The sequence below is a fragment of the Haliotis cracherodii genome, unplaced genomic scaffold (assembly GCF_022045235.1).
Source record: "Haliotis cracherodii isolate W230 unplaced genomic scaffold, xgHalCrac1.p SCAF_2, whole genome shotgun sequence".
In the NCBI taxonomy this organism is placed as follows: Eukaryota; Metazoa; Mollusca; class Gastropoda; order Lepetellida; family Haliotidae; genus Haliotis; species Haliotis cracherodii.
The window spans coordinates 73316985-73337268 of NW_027266275.1; the positions used below are offsets into that span (position 1 = coordinate 73316985).

General features: G+C 39.8%; 1 protein-coding gene across 1 annotated transcript in view; it reads right to left on the minus strand.

Moving 5' to 3' along the window:
* The window catches only part of LOC139469616 (U3 small nucleolar RNA-associated protein 6 homolog), a 172842-nt gene that overhangs the window by 147936 nt on the left and 4622 nt on the right, over positions 1-20284 (minus strand). The window contains exons 5-14 of the mRNA XM_071251836.1: positions 20172-20192; positions 18352-18399; positions 17868-17931; positions 16743-16861; positions 15932-15964; positions 15390-15419; positions 14033-14114; positions 13206-13290; positions 12357-12439; positions 11013-11066 (exon numbers count right to left, since the gene is read on the minus strand). Of these exons, the coding sequence (XP_071107937.1) occupies positions 11013-11066; positions 12357-12439; positions 13206-13290; positions 14033-14114; positions 15390-15419; positions 15932-15964; positions 16743-16861; positions 17868-17931; positions 18352-18399; positions 20172-20192 (619 nt within the window). The remainder of the gene's footprint in view (positions 1-11012; positions 11067-12356; positions 12440-13205; positions 13291-14032; positions 14115-15389; positions 15420-15931; positions 15965-16742; positions 16862-17867; positions 17932-18351; positions 18400-20171; positions 20193-20284) is intronic.

The window sequence follows — 20284 nt, forward strand, 5'->3', positions numbered from 1 at the left end:
CTAACACCCTATCTTAGCCACTGTCAACCTTGATAATTGTGTTCATTTTACTAAACTATGTCTAAGTGACCACAAACTAAACATAGAATTAGGAAGACACTCCAGACCTCCTACATTTTTCGAATTGTGCCATCACTGAAGATGAAAAACACTTTATATTACACTGTTCCAAAAATAATCATCAAAAGACTTCTTCTTTATAAAGATTGTATAATTTTAGGTCAATTGACGAAAACTATTTATTCTTATACATTGTTACAAATAATGACATGAACACCAAAAATATCTGTCACCATGTTTACAGTTTCAGACAATAATGTGCCAAATTACATTCTGACAGTCTCACACTCCAACTCCGACACAACTAATTTGCAACAAATTTCCGAAATCACTCATTAATCAGTCTCGATAATCCGATCACGAACATTGATAGAACTTAATTTCATTTTTCCAACATACTCGACATCATATGCAACCAACCATGTCGTATCAACGGGACTTGACTATGCGTTTGTATGTATGCATGTACATATCTATGTTTTGTTTCTTTGGCTTCTTCTGTAAATCTACTCTAAATGTTACATGTATGTTTCTGTCAATTGATTGTGCAATATCTATGGTTCTAGATGGGCTACTTCTGCCTGAGTATGGTGACAGTGGTCCTAAGTGGTTGTGGCCTCAGTTGCATTAGCAGGCAGTGGGAGAGCAGTAGCCTTGCTGGCTGTCTACATCCACTAGGACACCGCCATTGGAGATCCAGGTCCCTGGGAGTGAAATATGTGTCATTACCCACATGGAATTGCCCTCCTAATGGAGATAATAACTCGGCCAAATTAACACGCAACGCACATCTTTCAACTTGACACGTCTCCTGCACAATATTCTACATAAAAACAAACTAACATCTTCTGAAAAATTTCAGAAATATCTATTTCAACTCTCTCACGTTTTTTTTAATCTTGCTGATGGAAAGATCAAATTCCACCTTTTATGAGAGGAACGTTGATGATCATTAACAGAATAGTCTCAACTACTAAACCATCAGATGAGACTGGACACTGCCATACAGCAGACTCCGTCCTTGCCCATCACCGACAGAGACTTGTTCACTTTACATCAACTTGTGATAGTTTCATTGATTGCTCGGCCACATTAGGAAAACACACACAATAAAAACAGCCTTAAACAAACTGCTCTTGCTGAGAAGCAAATGATAATGCCTCGCTCCATCATGTCCGGGTGGCCTGCGTTCCTTCCCAGCCCGGACCCAACCTGTAGATCCACAGTGGCTTGCCAATCAACGCGGTAACGAGGGATGCATTAAATGGCAGGCAGACACGTCTCAGCTCCACAGGAAGCACATGCTAATAATCCTATTATTCGACAAATCAAGATTGTCCTGCATCTTATGGATGAATGCCTGCGATTTGGGCTCAAAAGGTTTGTCAAATTGAACCAACGGCTCATATAAGGCAATCTGATCAGCTATTTGAAGGCATGCAGTGAATCCTGATGCAGGAAATTGGCAAAAACGGGGAGACAGGAGAAGTTAACATGGTGGACAGATCGGAAATAGAGAGGCCAATAGTTTAGAAGCAGTAGTCTGGGTGTCTCACGGGTTAATAATCTATAATAGAATCATTCAAACAGGAACAGGTTATGAAGCAAGTGCCGATCAATCTGTCCATGGTTCCAACACACCAGCAGCTTTGGTGTGAACTGTCAACATGGGTTTTCTTCCTCACAGCGTCCGGCATGGAGCTCCACACTCCAATTAGGAAGGGCCGTCACCACACCGAACTCTTGGCTTGTGATAACCATAAACCTGGAGGAAAAACCCCACAAATCCCCACAAATGTGTTCTCAACTGGTTTTGTTGGTCCAATTTGCTGGAGCCTGGGAAATTAATTGGGTGGACGAGGGCCTGAACTGCGTACTCAAGTTATCAACTGAAAACTTGTCAGTTCCATTTTTCTGTTAGTTATGTGATCCACTTGTCATTTAAATATGGCTGTCTATGAAAGGTTCTTCCTCCAGTTGTGTGAGAGACCCAGCTGGCTTCAACAGTAGAGAAATTGTTTCTGGCCCTTCTCACAAGCAAGACCAGCTCACAAAGTTTAATAAATAAGCTTAAACAAAATGTTCAAAGGAAGATATAAATTAGCTAGAAAACAAGGTCCAATGCCGCTGTCAACAATATTCCGGCAGCCAGTAATCAGGCAGTCAGGCTGGACCAGACAAACCAGGTTTGATCCCGGTCATCTGGGTTGGATAATATGCCAGACAACTGAGACTTGCTGTTTCTTAAGGGTTATCAAACTCTGAATTATTCCAACTGAACAGCCATTGTGGCCACCCAATCACCTCCTTATCAACCCTTTCAGCAACCAGGGACAACCTGTTAGGGAAGTCAAATTCCGGATCAGGAATTATATAATAGGCCATTGATATAGCGCATATTTCCACACCACTCAGGGACATGCGCAAAGCGCTATTATTACCCTGGTCACGGGATCAGTGCGCACTCAACAATCATTCTCAGCTCCCTGGGGAGTATACAACCCACACTGCCTGTTAGGTGCTGGAAGGTTAACAACCACATTGCCATGTCATCCTACCTGGTACCCATTAATCAGTAATATCTGACTAGGGTACGCCATAAATGAGCATCACATATTGTACCCATTTTTGGAATTGAACTCAAGCTGCCGGTGTGATGAACGTAGACTTAACCACTATGCTACCCTACCGACCCTGAAGCTGTATAATGGCAGGCACTAAATGAGTGAGTGAGTGAGTGAGTGAGTGAGTGAGTGAGTGAGTGAGTGAGTGAGTGAGGTTTGAAGCCGCTATTAACAACATTCCTGTAATATCACGGCAGGAGGACACCAGAAATGGGCTTCACACATTGTACCCATGTCGGGAATCAAACCCGGGTCTTCGGCGTGACGAGAAAACGCTTAAACCACTAGGCTACCCAACCATCCCCAGGCACTAAGTGAAGAGACTGCACACAAACAGTACCATGTGAGGGTTTGAACCTAGTGTTGTGAGATGATTGAACACTTCTACCACTTTACCATCAGTTGGTAAACTTAAAGGTCATGCAACATAACCCAGACCTCCTTAGTCAAACTACATCATTCTCCCAAGATATGAGACTGAAAGGTGACTTATATTTTCTGAATTTCTGAGCCATTCACAGTTCTGTTTAATTTACCAAGGTTAAATGAAACTCATTGATGTTCTCCTGAAGTGACATTAAAATATTCTCATACAAATAGTTTATTTAAAATATACACTGTATTAAACTTTTCATCTTTTCATTTATCTTGAAATGAAATACTGTCAGGACGACTGTCTTGCCTAATAGTGTCAAACAAATGAGGGTATTTCTTCTTAAAAAAAAATATTCCAAACTCCCAACTGATTTGACATTCTCTACTTGATGGCAACAGAATACAGAAAAATCTTTCACCCCAGGTGCTAACAAAATGTCAGATCTAGAAATATAATTTCCTCAAAATAGTTGTTTTAAGATTCTCCTCTCTGCTCCAATGACACAAAGAACATCCATCATTGAATGAATCGATGCTGGCCACTAATTACAGGGGGACTTCAGATGCAGTCACAGTGGAGTCGTCACCAGCAAAACACCAGCTGACTAATGACAGGAGCTTCGTTGGCAGCTAATGAGGCAAATCAATGTTAAATAGTTTTTTAGCGTCTTCCTGCTTGTGTGGAACACCTGTAGGGCAGTCAATCAGCCACAACTAATACAGTGTCGCCACCTACTGGCTGGACAATGCCTTATCAAACACTCAGCATGCATGAACACTTTGGCGTTCAAACGACACAAGCTGAATGGTAATGTGTTAGAAAAATATTGTTCCTGCAAGGAACACACATAGCAAATGGGTGGTAATTGGTGTGTGATCACATGATGGCATGGTCGAGTCTCCTGCAAACAGCTTCCATTAGTCGTAGGTACATGATCTATGACTTCGCTGATTGGGAACCACCACAATAATCCCCATAGACTTAATTAGACGACATTCCCCACAAATTTCTTATATACTTGTCTCCTAGGACAGAAATAGTCTAAAATAGTAACCAAAAACATAAAATATAAAAAATGTATAAAAAGTTTCGGATAAGGAATTTATAAAGTCAGACGAAATTATGTTTTTATTAACAGTTTTACAGCTGTTGTTCAGTCTATGATGTCCACTGGGACAGCCATTAGTCTCATCATGGCCACTGGTCAGTATTGACTCAAAGCTGATTGGTATTAAAGTCTACAGGAACAAAGGTCCCGTGTTTGCCCTGGCGCGAGGAACTGGCAGATCTATACGCCAGCGTCCTGGGGACACGGGGAATTAGTTGCACATCAAGCCCACAACGAGTGCAGGTAATCGGGGATGTAACCGAAGCAATGGCGAGGAAAACAGAGCATTACAAGAGGAAGCAATAGCCCGGAGTCGGTGTGATCGGTGTAATTCACTGCCATGTTTTCCCTGCATGGTGTGAACGAACACAAATAATGCACATGGATGGTGGGATGTTGACAAGGAGAAATTGATTGTCAGCATAAACACGAGATTACATCATGTTATGATACTGACTGCCACACTGAACCACAGGTACATCAGCCACAGAGAACTATTCATCAGCATTAGGAGCAGGTTTTCTCAACGTGTCTACCGAGATGAAAATCAGCCCAATACATTAGTCCCCATGGTCCAGCAGCGATGATGCTAATGACGCATGTTAAATCAAACATCAGGCAACACTGATCGCATAGGTCAATTTTGTATTTGGCTTACATAATTTGTACATTCCTAGATAAAATTACAGTTTATACATTTGTTCAACTTTACTTTACGCCGCTTTTAGCAATATTCCAGCATCACGACGGGGGACACCAGAAATGGGCTTCACTCACTGTACCATGTCGGGAATCAAACCCGGGTCATCGGCGTGACGAGCGAATGCTTTAACAACTATTAACTATTAGCAACAGAGAATTAAATTAAATTAAGAATTTGTAAAGCGCATTTTCCGATTAACAACTGCTCAAATGCCCTCAGACCATGATTAATCTAGACAAAGGCCCTCTTGAAGAGACAGGTCTTTATAATTTGTCAGATTTTCAGCTACTCGGATTTCATGGGCAGATTGTTTAATAATAATAATAATAATAATAATAATAATAATAATAATCCACATCACTGAGTGACATGCTCAATGCGCAAAAAGCAATGGTCCATGGTTCATGTCACAGGATCCAAAAATATTTCTCACATTTTAATATAACAATTTATGTAACATCATCTCACATTTTGAATAAACAGGTGTTTTGTTTATGTATCGTTGAGAAAGATTATTCTTTCAATTTGTTTATAATCTTAAAGTTAATTTATTTGGGTAGATTAGTAGATTTAAGTGTCACTGGACATAATGAGGAGCCTCTCCCCAAGTTAGTTTCTGCACAGACTTTGCTGGCTGTCAAACACACTTACAGAGTCTGTGTCTGGACATCCTGAAGGCCCAAAATCTGCAGTGCAATTTCTAAGAGGAGTTGGATGGAATATCTGACTCAACAACAATAATGAACATTGAATTATGCAATTTGAAATATTGTGTATTATCATGACAATGAATTTAAGGGTAAGTGAAGGGTAAAAGTACAGTGCTGTGTCAGTGTATATAAAACATTGGGTGTCAAATAACAAGCCATAAATGTCAAAAACAATAAACGTTTGCAGCTTTTTTTTCTGTAACCCTTTTTTTCTGGTCACCAGTTAAACACATTGTCTCCAAGCAGAAGAAAAAAACAGTGTTTCTCATATTTTATTCCAGCTTAAGTATTCTAGGTCAATCTAGGTTCAGCAGAATTGTAGGCCCTTCTCTTAAATCTTTGCAGATGCAGGGTGAAGAACAAGGCAGTAACATTAACACATTTAAATAAACTGGATAAATCAATGCTCCTACAGCAACAACTACACCTACATCGCCGTGATGCAGCGATGTAGCAGTCAGCACACCATGCTGCCTATGATTGTTGTGTTTAGCAGCATGTCACACCTGCAATTAGCACCTGTTGTTGTGGGAAGAAGATGGAAGTCACACAACAGTAGGTGCACACATTCAGACTGCAAAGCGGGTGTGTCTCTTTAGATGAACTAATTACTCTTCATCTGAGCAGCAGAACGAGCTAACGACCAAGAAAACAATACTGTGAGTTTATACCCTGAGGCTACGAATAATATATGCATTCCACACAATAACTCTGGGAGGTATACAATATTTCAATTTCATTCCAATCAATGGGGATAAAACAATATATAGAAAGATTTCTGACCTTACTATAAGACGGCCGCTAAACAGACAATACACATTCAATTCCTCCTCATTTTTCTGATTATACTGATGATTGAATGTTATACCTGATAACTGCATTTTTAAACTGATGATTGAATGTCATACTTGATAATTAAATGTCATAACTGATATTTGAATGTCACACCAGATAAATAATGTTATACCTGATAACTGACTGTTTCACGTCGGTTGTTTCTTGACATTTAATTTTATTGACATCTATCAGTGTTCAAAACTAACAAGGAAAGTGAAAGAGTTCTGCCACACTCCTAATGTTCAAGGTGAAACATTTTGTGTCCTTAGATGAAACTGCCTAGGACTAAATATGCCAAAAGAATTCTAATTTCTAACACTGTTAATTCTTCAGGATTAGACATAATTGGATGACCTTATTAACGTTTAAGAAGCAGAGTTGTATTTAGAGGAAAAATAAAATGATATACTACTGAAAAGAAGCTTAAGAACACAAATGTTTTCCATATGACTATAGTTATTGGCCATTACATATTAACTGTAGTGATAAGAAAAAGACAGGTGTTCATTAATTTATTTTGAGTAGTACACAGGGATGTGAGTAGGTTTTCATGAAAAAAAGAGGAAAAGTATTGGGGGGTCTGGGGGCATGCTCCCCCAAGAAATATTTTATACATTTGATTCCATTTTAAGCAATTTCGTGCAGTTTGGAAAACATTCACACCAAGAAATGTAATAAGTCAATGGCAAAAGTAAATAAGTCAAATAAACAAGATGGCAGATGCAGTAATATTTCGAGGTTAATTCAGTACTTTTAAGAAATCGGGCATAGATTCCTCACACCCAACTACCCGCCGGGTCTGGGAGCAATACTGCCATATACTTCAACCCCCATCCCCTACACACAAGGACAACTGTCATAAGCGTGCAATGTCTGACCCTTTCCCCATGGTGAAGCATACTGAAAAAAACTTACCTTGTACTTACTTACCTTTTGTTGAAAAAAAAAAAAGAATCCATTGCAAAAATAAGACATTAATACAACATATATCCCTGTGTTATCGGTTTTCGGACGCTGAAGAAACATTCATGGTTTTCACGCAAATCACATGAAAAACTGTAAAACATCTCATTCGCTTATAGGCTAAAAGACAACTTTATCTTAAAAACAAGCCATCATCTGAGTATTTACAATTTCTGTGTTACGCCACACCCCATGTTATAGTGCAAGTATTAGTGATAGAAAACGTATGATGTTGAAAGCTCTGATAAAAAAACAGGACAATCCGCGAGGGTTGTCCGGTTTTCGATAACATTTTTCGGAGTGTTTTTATATATATTTTTACGTGAAAGATGATTTTTATCCAAGGCCTAGTGTTTTTTTCCGTGTTTTAGCAGAGATTTCACATCCCTGAATAATTTAATCATGAAAGTGAGACATCATGTTACAATGAGACAAAGTGAGGGGGACAGTGATGGGCTTCACACATTGTACCCATGTGGGGAATCGAACGTGGATCTTGGGCATGACGAGCAAATGCCACTAGGCTACCCCACCGCCACTTATTTCAATAGGTTTGCACAGGCAACAAATAATCAACACATGCTATACACCTGTAGATATGACAGGCAAGTTTGTAGGATTCTAAAGAAAGAATCTTTGCCTTTAACATACATGTAGCTGTCAATGCAATGTTGAACTAAGCACTAAAGCCTCTCACTCCCCATTGGTCCTGCTCTCAGTGATATCCGAGTATCCTCAACCGATCCATTACAGGAACATGAATTGGGAAATGTTTAATTCCCATTGGGGAATTTTTCCTGACATTTGCTGCCGACTTGGGTCAGAATTTTGGCTCCTGAGCAGGTCTAGATACATCCATGTATGAATATGCATCTAGTATCAAAACAAATTCTCCATTAGGAGGTTCCACTTCTGACAAAATGTTTCAAATACCAGATCCTTTAAGCTTTTTGATACTGAGATTAGTCCTCGACTGACAATGAAAATCTGTTAATTTTAAATGTGCATATATCTCTTGCTTGTAAGGATTAAGTTATTTGATAAATCCTTAATTAAATCTTGAGTCATTACATCTGTTTGAAGATTTTATTGGCAGTAAATATTCTTGCAAGTTTAACATAATTTGAAAATGCCGTAAACAAATTTGGTTGGACAATACGGATATTAGTTTTTTGTTTGTCTTTCTATAGCTGCACTCAGAAATATTCCAGCTGCACAAACACTTCAGGATTTATTGCAATCTATCTTAATCATTGAAAATGCAATTTTGTTCAGGAAATAAAGAGTATCATTTAATCAATAAATCATGAAACCATGAAAACTTGTCATATGAACCTGTGTCAGTCCCCTGACTCTCCATAAGTACAGTCAATGACAGATCTCTGTAGCACTGGGGATGTAAAACATCTCATTATTTTCTTTCTGAAATGTCATGCACATCTCTCACATGTCCTGAAAACTCATTCTGCTTGTCACAGGGCCTCAACAATGCAGGGGAGATAACTCCACCAACTTTACGTCCTTTGTTCAAAATTGTTTGAAGTAACATAAAATCTTGATTGCGAGCTATCAATAGTTATCATCATGTCAGTTCAATCTCAAACTGGCAATAATTCACACATTGTTTAAAAAAAAACCAAGCTAAATCCTTATATATTAGATAAAATTCTTCTAAAATGAAAACAAGAATTTGTGTTGATCACTGATAAAGAGACTGTGACGGCTTCATACATTTGCTGATATTGATATTCTTGTCTAGTCTGACAGATCCTCCCAGTTAAAAGGGAGCATATTTGGCCAGCACTGATCAGCCAGTCTAGACCAACACTGGGTCACACAGTCATCAGACATGAACCGCATGGTCCGAGAGTGTCTGAAGTTTCCTGTCTGCAAGTCATGTCAATGCAACTCCAGCACAGAGTGTGAGGGTATCTGCAGATCAACATCCCGCACACATGTAGACACCACTGTGTGTATGTGAGTGAGTGAATGAATGTTGTTTTATCCAGCTGCAGGCAGCGAAGGCACATGAACCTACATCTATGATGCATTAATGATGACACTATGCGATTGGCTGCCTCGTGTTATCTCTTCAGTTGTGTCATAGCAGCCTGTAATATACTACATTCGTGCCTCGTTTATACGGACACTTGCGTCATTTCACAATTCGTCCGTATAAACGAATTTCCGTATAACTGAAACCAGCTTCTTACTGGAAGAGTTACTTCCCTTCAATTATGCAACTCATGATAAAATTCCTAATAATATTGTTTTTATTAATTTTGGCGAAATCGTGTGTGAAGTGATCGGAAGATCGCACAACTCACCGTTATTAACAGCAACCACGGTCAGAATACCGCTATTGACGCCTTGAAACGAACTTTAGTTGACAGAGAATGGATACATATATCATAAATGACATACTTTGACTTGTTAAAAGTCATATTTGTTTTTGTTTGACGATTCTTTGTCAACATGAAATTCTCGCCAAACACGCGATCACGTGCGCGTGAGCCTTGACGGTGACTGGTCAGACTGGTTCCATGTAAAAAATAATACCCGAGAATAGCGATCAGCTGCTTCGCTTAGGGTTATTATTATTTTAAATATGTTTAGTAAAGGCTGCATATAATTAAGAAAATAATGGAATATATTATTCCTGATAAAAAAAAATAGTTTTCTATACAATTGTTGCCGATCCTTGCATTAAAAATCCTATAAAGTTATATCATTGGGTGTGTCTTGACCGAATCACCGGTCAATTCCAAGAAAAGGTGTGTACAGCTGATTGCTGTTTCCGGCTTAGTTTACGAGAAAATACACAAGGTAATCTTAATCCCTAGATATAAAACAATGCCTCGTAATGTTCTCGTAATACGTAATGAAGGTCAACTTTGACCTCTGACCTCCACAGACGCCATATTTATCGAAGGGGATTACATGTACAATAAACAAGCTCGTCTCAAACGTAACTCAGTGTCACTTGGTTAATTGACTTCTCACAAATCAAAGGATTACCACCAGCGGAAGTGTACTGTCCGGATAAGTGAGACAATTTTGAGTGCATTTCAGTGTTTTGTGTATGAAAATGACCGTCCGGTTCCGGAAACTGAATTTCCGGATATACGGGTAAATTTATAAAGTAATTATTTCGTTTTGAATGAAAATCGAGGTTTGAATGAAAACCGAGGTTTCCGGATATCTGAAGTCCGTATAAGCGGGGCACGACTGTACTCAACTCTTGATAAGGATAATCTGTGTGCCCAGTTTCAAAGTGTTGTCATACAAATAGTACCTCATATTGCAGCGGAATTGAATCATGTTTGGCTTCATTTAAATAAACGAAAGTACATGATTCAATAATATTATGTTCACTATTTTTTAAACAGGATAAAAATTCCAGCACCCCTATCAATTGTTGAGTGGTATAATTGAGCCTGGGCAGGCAAACCGGTTGGCAGTACGATGTTGACTGTGCACGCTGTCAACCAGGTCACGCACCGTAACACCTGATCTTGATTTGTTCCTACTGGACCAACCTTGGCACTGGGGATCTAGTCTGCCCCGGAATCTCCACAGGAACATTCTGTATGTATTATTATTATCATCATAGGAAACAAACGTGACTTACTTGTGTTGATTTTCCTGACTGCCTCTTGGAAGGTCATGAAACACATCTCCTCTCCTGCACAGAAACCACACAACATCTGTGAGTACACAGATAGTGAAAGTATAACTGTTCATGCACCCTGACAACAGTGGATGACACAACTGCAGAATCTCTCAAACCTATACATATTGTGAACACTGTTAATTTCTTTGGGGGGCATTTAGAAGTTGGAGTACTAAGTAAGGATAAGGTTTAAGGATGAACAACTTCTTTATTACAATTAGGAGCGACGTTTTGGTGTAGGTTCTAAAACCGTTATCAAGCTAGTGATGTACAGTGTATGGTTGACAAGAATATATACAGGATAGGCGGCAGTGTTTAGACAGTACATTAAATATCAGATGTAGCTACACTAGAGTGAAGAAGCCTGTTATGTACACATAAAAACCAGTACTTTGTCAGTGAGTAGTTATTGTAAAGGCTGTTAGTGCTAATATCAGTGCTAAGATGGATGCTGGATGAATTTGTCATATTTCATGTCACACTTCCCGACTGTAGGACATGATGAAAAGTTTCTTCATGTAGTGCAGACATATTCTCTATTTCACAAGTGCTGGCTAAAGACGCAGCAGTGTTGCTCTTTTGGCTCATGGAATCAGCATTCTGTAAAACATCTCTGTGTTCTGTGTGCACGAGCACTGTAGTGGCATCACAGAATTGTCCTTACACTCAGCCATGAATCCATGCATCAAGAATGACTACCGTAATCGACGTAATAAGCGCCTAGGGCGCTCTCAAAATTAGAAATAGGGAGCTCTTATTAGAATATTATTTTAGTGGAAAAACAGAGTTGAAAGATAAATTTCGTGGTTTATGCTGACAGCCTGAAATGTGTATATATACGACAGATATATTTTCCCAGAATTTAATTGCCCATAATTAAGGGTGCATATAACACACGAGTACGTACTTTTACGCGAAAAAATAAGTCTTGTGTACATTGATCAATAGGAAGGGGCGCTAATTGGGATTGTTCACTAGACAATATATTAGCAAATATCGCCGTGGGCGCTTATTAGAGCGGGATGCTTATTACATTGAATACAGTACACTACGTTCCTCCATCACGCGTGAATACACAGTTTGCTCTTGCTGTGCAGAGTGAGTGTGTATGGTTATACATCCTTTTAGCAATATTCCTGCAATATCACGGCGAGGGACTCCAGAAATGGGCTTCACACATTGTACCCATGTCAGGAATGGAACCCCTCCCCCTAATTATATTAATCTCCTAAAGCTAGGACAGTCATGCATTAAGATATGTACTGTGGTCCCCCTGTAGACAATGGCTGTACAGCTACCTACCAACAGCCTTGTCATGAGCCTGCAGATGTCTCCGAGCCAGGGCGTTCCATGTGACAGCGTGTTGCGGGTACAGCTCCTTCAGACTGGGGACATCGTCAACATAGACATTAGCTACACTATGGTGAGTGCATGAGTTGAGGTCAAACATAGACAAAGTCAATGGGTGTTGTTTAACGCTGAAGTAAGAAATATTTCAGTTATATCTCGGTGGCCTGTAAAAAGTCATGTCTTGGCCAGACAAACCAGTGGTTAATATTATGAGCAACAGACCCTGCTTCAAAGGCAACACCACTCTCCACATTTGTTGCCCCTTACAACAGGTAGTATAAGGGGTACTTCAGTCACAGGGCACAGGTGTGGTGCAGGCAAACCAAGGATCATAATCAGGGTGAATCTGGGATTCAAACCCATGACAAGCGTATCCAGGTATGTCTAATGGACATAACTGTACCCAAAGTATTGGTCATTTGCTGCTTAATGATGAACTCAGCAATATTCGACCTACAGTGGCCTGCAGATGATCTTTCCCGAACCAGACAGCCCAGTGATTGATATTATGATCAACAAACAAAGCTGTCAGGGTACAATGACCCACAGTCCACCAGGTCACTGAGCCTGACCACCTGATCCAGTATGTCGCCTCTTACATGAATCACAGGTTGCTGAGGACCAAACCGGACACAGGTATTGTGGTGTCTCGTACCACTAGGCCACCTGTACTCTAAACGATGTGAAGAAGTGATGCTGGGTGTCAACTGGAAGAAAAGGGTTTCTTGAACCATGTTAACTGTATGGCACTGTGGCTGTGCATGACTTTAGAATACAAAGAGGACCCTGGAGGAGACTTACTCTTTGTACATGGTGCTGAGTTTAGGGGCTGTGAAGGGGAACTGCTGACACACAGCAATCAGAGCCAGAGCCAGATCAACATCTCCTGCAACAGACAGACAATGAGTGAGTGAGTGAGTGAGTGAGTGAGTGAGTGAGTGAGTGATGAGTGAGTGAGTGAGTGAGTGAGTGAGTGAGTGAGTGAGTGAGTGAGTGAGTGAGTGAGTGAGTGAGTGAGTGAGTGAGTCAAACTATAAAAGTAAAAAAGTCCAGTTTCAATCCACGCCAAAGTTGGTGAGAATTTCTCAGACAATGTGTGGCGTGGCGTGGCCTGGCGTGGCGTGGAGCAGAGTGGATTGAGTGATTGAGTATGATTTGTACACATGAACACTTCTCCAGAATGTCCATTTCATGGATCCTTGACCCAGATCTCCAAGACGACAACCTATCAAAGGCACAAAGGTCATAACATAAGGCTCAGGTGACTATCCTGTTTCCTGCATCTGTGATTATGAGTGAGTGAGTGAGTGAGTGAGTGAGTGGATGGGTGGGTGAGTGAGTGAGTGAGTGAGTGAGTGAGTGAGTGAGTGAGTGAGTGAGTGAGTGAGTGAGTGAGTGAGTGAGAGAGCGAGCGAGCGAGCGAGCGAGCTAGTGAGTGAGTATGGTTTTATGCCGCTTTTCGAGCAATATCACGACGGGGGACACCAGAAATGAGCTTCACACATTGTACTCAAGTTGGGAATCGAACATAATCAGCGAACGCTTTAACCAATAGGCTACTCGACCACCCCCTCTGATTATGAGAACACATCTGTGTACTCAATGAACTATTTTCTTTCTAAACTGACCTGGAAACTGTTCGACCGCCTTCTTGTACACAATCTGTGCCACCGTCCCTGACAACACCGCCTCCTGCTCCACATCAGCAAACTGCAACAACAGCAACAACACTCAACAGGAGGTCTACACAATATGAGACTACACAACACTGTACAACACTGTACAACACTGTACAACCCTGGATGGGACTCAAACCAAATCTGTACTTTACTAAGAGAGCTTTATTCCAAATATAACATTTGTTACAATTGACCACTTTCTAAATGGCATTGTGTATTCAAAGCTTTCGGCCATGAGAGCTGTGCCAATTTACACTTATCAGGGGGATACACAAAGTTTGTGATCTAGACTGCCAGCTGTCAGACTTTCATTTTGTGGAAGCCTCAGTGGCTGAGTGGGTTTGATCGCTGACTTTGTGTGCTGGCGGTTAGGTGCCTGACTCTGGGAGTGTGGGTTCGAATCCCAGATGGGACTCTACCCCAAAGAGTACTAGTATCTGTACGAGAAAGTGTTATCCCAAATATAAGATTTGTTACACAACACTATATAACCCAACATAACCATGTATAAGACAACATAACATTGTTTAACCCTGTATAATACTGTATAACACCAAATAATTTAGTTTACACAATGTATGGCTTTTCAGTTGAATGAGAGGCCGGTCACCTGAACGTGAAATTGACGTTCATAAGTTTATGAATGACACAATTTGATGTTCATACGTTTTTTGACAAGACCGTGTTCTTGAAATGACGTAAACACTGAAGGACTACTTCCACATTCCCTAAAAATCATAAGAATTGACTTTCACTTTGTGCGAGTTCATTGGAGTATGAACCTTCATAGAGTGAGGGCCAAACATAAAGCTCTGACGTTCATACAGTTTGGCCCCAACTCTATGAAGGTTCATACTCCAACGAACTCGCACAAAGTGAAAGTCAGTTCTTAAACAATAGTTTGCCACTAACGTGGCTATATCCCCTGCCCCTGTTGCAGAATTTATGACATAATTAAATCTAAACAAACCCTAACCTTTTTTAACCGAGGTGGAACTTGTCATGGAAATTGTAAAAAAAAAGAAGCGTTTGGAACCTAAGTCCATCTTGTTGCCATGGAAACGTAAAAAATAACAATTTCTAATATTTCTAAAGCAAAAGGCACCAGTTCAGCATGTACTAAACAGACCTGCAAAGTTTCATGAAAATATATTGAACAGTATCTGAGTTATGCTCCGGAAACAAAACGTGACGGACGGAGCCCGTTTCTATATCCCCCGCCAACTTTGTTGGGCGGGGGATAATAACGCTACATAAGACTACATGACACTGTGTAACACCGAATAACACAGGGGAAACAACTCACCTCTTCCAGCAGTTCTCGTCTTTTCCTCAACTAAAACAAAAACAAGTTGTTAAGTATTATCCATGTTGTAAAGTGTCTATTGTCAGTATCTGACATAAACAACCATGACACATAGCAGTTGACATGAATAAAGACCAAAAACGATGGAGTAAAAACTAAATTGTCACATCGGCAATAGCTCTGCCACATTGTGACTAGTCTCAGGTAATGGGTGGGTGAGGTGAGGTGAGGTGAAATGGGGTTTAACGTCACGTTCAAGATTATAGCACACAGTTTACCGACTCTGAGCCGACCAGCCTCTTAATGCCGAGTGCCAGACAGGGTAACAAGAAGTAACATCTTTTAACGTCTTTTGGAATGATGGGCTGGGGATCAAATCCTGGACCTTTTGCTCTCCAGGCAGACGGTCTACCACTAGACAATGGAGGCGGTCTCAGGTAATGGAGATTCCTGTTACCACGGTTATGAAGGGCCACTTTATATTAAATCTTATTCTATCGTCATTACTGATGTTTTTGTACATGGCTTTCTCAGCTACATACCTTCTCTGCATATAGTAGTTCTAGCCTGTAGTACTGAAACAGAAGGAATAGGAGATTACAGTATGTCAGTGTTTGTTTGTTCGTTGTTAAACGCAGCACTCGGCAATATTCCAGCTATATGATGGCAGACTGTAATCAAGTCTGGACCAGACAATCCAGTGATTGACATCATGAGCATCGACCCACGCAATTTGGATACACGATGACATGCCTCAACCAAGTCAGCTAGTCTGACCACCTGATCCCGTAAGTTGCCTCTTAAGACAACATTGTCGCCTTTTACAGCAAGCATGGGTTACTGATGGCCTATTCTACCCGGATCTTCATGGGTCGAGTGAGTTGGTTTAACTCTGAACAGTGTTTCAGTGACATCATTCGATGTCTTAATTTGGGCTGACCTCAAAATGAAACCCATAACATGGACATGATACTGGTATGGTGGTCAGAATATATTTCCAGTGTGCTTTTCAAGACATGCCATTCCTACTCAGAAAGGAGCCAACATATTTTGGTGAAACAACAACATTATTTTTATAACATCCAGCAGTGAAATGTTATAATTGTATAATCTGAAAACTAATATTATTCCAGCTTTTCAGGAAACAGATTATTTTCAAGAAAGTCCTGAGCCCCACAACCCCATCAAAACAATTGACCCGGAAGTGTCAAGTAGAGGCCGGAGTATCAACAAACTAAAGACAAGATGGCCGATCTACTTCTTGATCAGAGTTGTAGCAACATTTCGGTGTAGATTGTCATTATCATGGCAAGTTTTGTTCTGTTTGTTGTTTAACACATCAGTCAGCTCTACCTCTATCCACAGCTGCTTGGAGGTGTCATTGAACCTCAGGCCCCTCTGCAGCAAAGTGCGAGCGTTCTCCGGGTTGATGTTGGCTTCAAACTCCCACTTGGCGGCCATGACCCACAGATCTGACACAGTTACAACACAAGATGCAATCCAGACTCTTACTACACACAAACAAGATAAAGGCAGTTCTCACACACTGTCATACATATTTTCAAAACAAATACCTTTCAATTTTACACAATAGTGAAACAAAACAGTTCCATAATCATTCTTGTTTTCATCGCACATTAACCACATTTATGCCTATATGTTAATCAGCATCTTCCCAAGGCAAAGGAGTTAACTGATTCCAAAAGTCTAGACTGGAATGTATGGGCTCGATCAAAGCGCCACCAGTGACTATTACGAGTTACTATAAATCTTGAAATTAACGTGAATGTGAATTAAATGCGAAAAATGCAAGTGGTCTTTGTTTGCATTAATGAAACTTCGCATTTATGTATCCAAAATGAATATCAACAATGAGACGGCATCTCTGCACGGAAATATCAACTGGATAGCAGAAATACCAACTTGACTACATACACAAACACAGTTTATTGAGCAGCAGTTGTAACAAGTACATGAAATGTCAATTAAAGAATAGGAATTACACATTAGGCATCCAGTGAGTTATCACTGCTGGGGTCAAGAGTTGATTTTGCATTGATTTTGAGTCACAATTTTTTCTAGGGGAAGCAGTCATATTAATTTGGAGACATTAATTTCAAGATTTACAGTATGTCCTTTCTATGCCCTTCCTATCGACCAATCAGATTCCACCTCTTATTTCACTTCCATTTGCTTCAAACACAAGGGAGGCACCCAGGCAAGACGATCTCATCGATGATCAATGTCTATATAGAAATAAAACAGGTCTTACCTAACAAAGTGCATCAAATCATGTGAGCACCTTGATAAAAAAAACATGAAAAGATTTGGAAAATATCTGTTGATGCCCAGTGGATGGGTAACATCCTTGCAAAACAATCTCTTGTTTTTAGAAAACCTGCAGTTGTTGTTCATGATAATATTTTTAGCTCAGCTCCTGAGGTTACACGTATACCACCCATTTGGTGTGAAGCTCACCTGGTTTCTTGTTGTGGACTTGGAGCATGCGGGTATACAAGCGGCTCACATATGACCTCTCATTCTGAAAACAACAGAAATATGTATCACCAGTCTTATATGAGACCCCACCTTGTTGCTGGCTGGAGTAATTTAGTCAGAAGTAGCAGCCTTAGTGAGGGAGAGAGTTGGGTTTACTGCCGCTTAGAACAGTATTTCAGCTTAGAACAGCTTGAAGTGATGCAGGTCTCAGATGTTTACCACTTTGGAAAAACCCACAGCCTTATTAATTTACAGCCTTAAAAATGGGTTTCTCTAAAGACTTGTACACTTGTCTTCAGAGTTTGTAGGTAGTCCTGCTTGAACAAGATAAAACTGTTTACTGTCACATGTCATGTGATCTAATCATACAAACTGTGAGCTCTGATTGGACAAGACAGTTTTCATTAGTCCAACAATAGGTCCATCAAGAGTTACCAATGGTAACAGGAAGAGTTTTACTTACCCGGCTCTTGCAGAACTCGATGTGAGACAGCCACAGTTTGATGTCGTCCTGTGAAAGAGATGCTACCTTATGACAACACATCTACACAATCATGTATTTATTTATCATCCTGTGAGAGAGATGCTACCTGATGACAACACATCTACACAATCATGTATTTATTTATCACCCTGAGAGAGATGCTACCTTATGACAACACATCTACACAATCATGTATTTATTTATCACCCTGAGAGAGATGCTACCTTATGACAACACATCTACACAATCATGTATTTATTTATCATCCTGCGAGAGAGATGCTACCTTATGACAACACATCTACACAATCATGTATTTATATATCATCCTGTGAGAGAGATGCTACCTTGTGACACAACATCTACACAATCATGTATTTATTTAACACCCTGTGAAAGAGATGCTACCTTATGACAACACATCTACACAATCATGTATTTATTTATCATCCTGTGAGAGAGATGCTACCTTATAACACATCTACACAATCATGTATTTATTAATCATCCTGTGAGAGAGATGCTACCTTATAACACATCTACACAATCATGTATTTATTTATCATCCTGTGAGAGAGATGCTACCTTATGACAACACATCTACACAATCATGTATTTATTTATCATCCTGTGAGAGAGATGCTACCTTATGACAACACATCTACACAATCATGTATTTATTTATCATCCTGTGAGAGCGATGCTACCTGATGACAACACATCTACACAATCATGTATTTATTTATCATCCTGTGAGAGAGATGCTACCTTATGACAACACATCTACACAATCATGTATTTATTTATCATCCTGTGAGAGAGATGCTACCTTATGACAACACATCTACACAATCATGTATTTATTTATCATCCTGTGAGAGAGATGCTACCTTATGACAACACATCTACACAATCATGTATTTATTTATCATCCTGCGAGAGAGATGCTACCTTATGACAACACATCTACACAATCATGTATTTATATATCATCCTGTGAGAGAGATGCTACCTTGTGACACAACATCTACACAATCATGTATTTATTTAACACCCTGTGAAAGAGATGCTACCTTATGACAACACATCTACACAATCATGTATTTATTTATCATCCTGTGAGAGAGATGCTACCTTATAACACATCTACACAATCATGTATTTATTAATCATCCTGTGAGAGAGATGCTACCTTATAACACATCTACACAATCATGTATTTATTTATCATCCTGTGAGAGAGATGCTACCTTATGACAACACATCTACACAATCATGTATTTATTTATCATCCTGTGAGAGAGATGCTACCTTATGACAACACATCTACACAATCATGTATTTATTTATCATCCTGTGAGAGAGATGCTACCTTATGACAACACATCTACACAATCATGTATTTATTTATCATCCTGTGAGAGAGATGCTACCTTATGACAACACATCTACACAATCATGTATTTATTTATCATCCTGTGAGAGAGATGCTACTATATGACAACATATCTACACAATCATGTATTTATTTATCATCCTGTGAGAGAGATGCTACCTGATGACAACACATCTACACAAGCATGTATTTATTTGTGACCCTGTGAGAGAGATGCTACCTGATGACAACACATCTACACAATCATGTATTTATTTATCATCGTGTGAGAGAGATGCTACCTTATAACACATCTACACAATCATGTATTTATTTATCATCCTGCGAGAGAGATGCTACCTTATGACAACACATCTACACAATCATACATCAGAACAGTCAATCTTTCAAATTGAAGTACTTACTTGGAATCGCAGGCAGACAAGCTGAAAAAGCACAGTAGGAGATGAACATTATTTGTTTCCAGGAAAGAGTGAGTGAGTATGGTTTTACGCCGCTTTTAGCAATATTCCAGCAA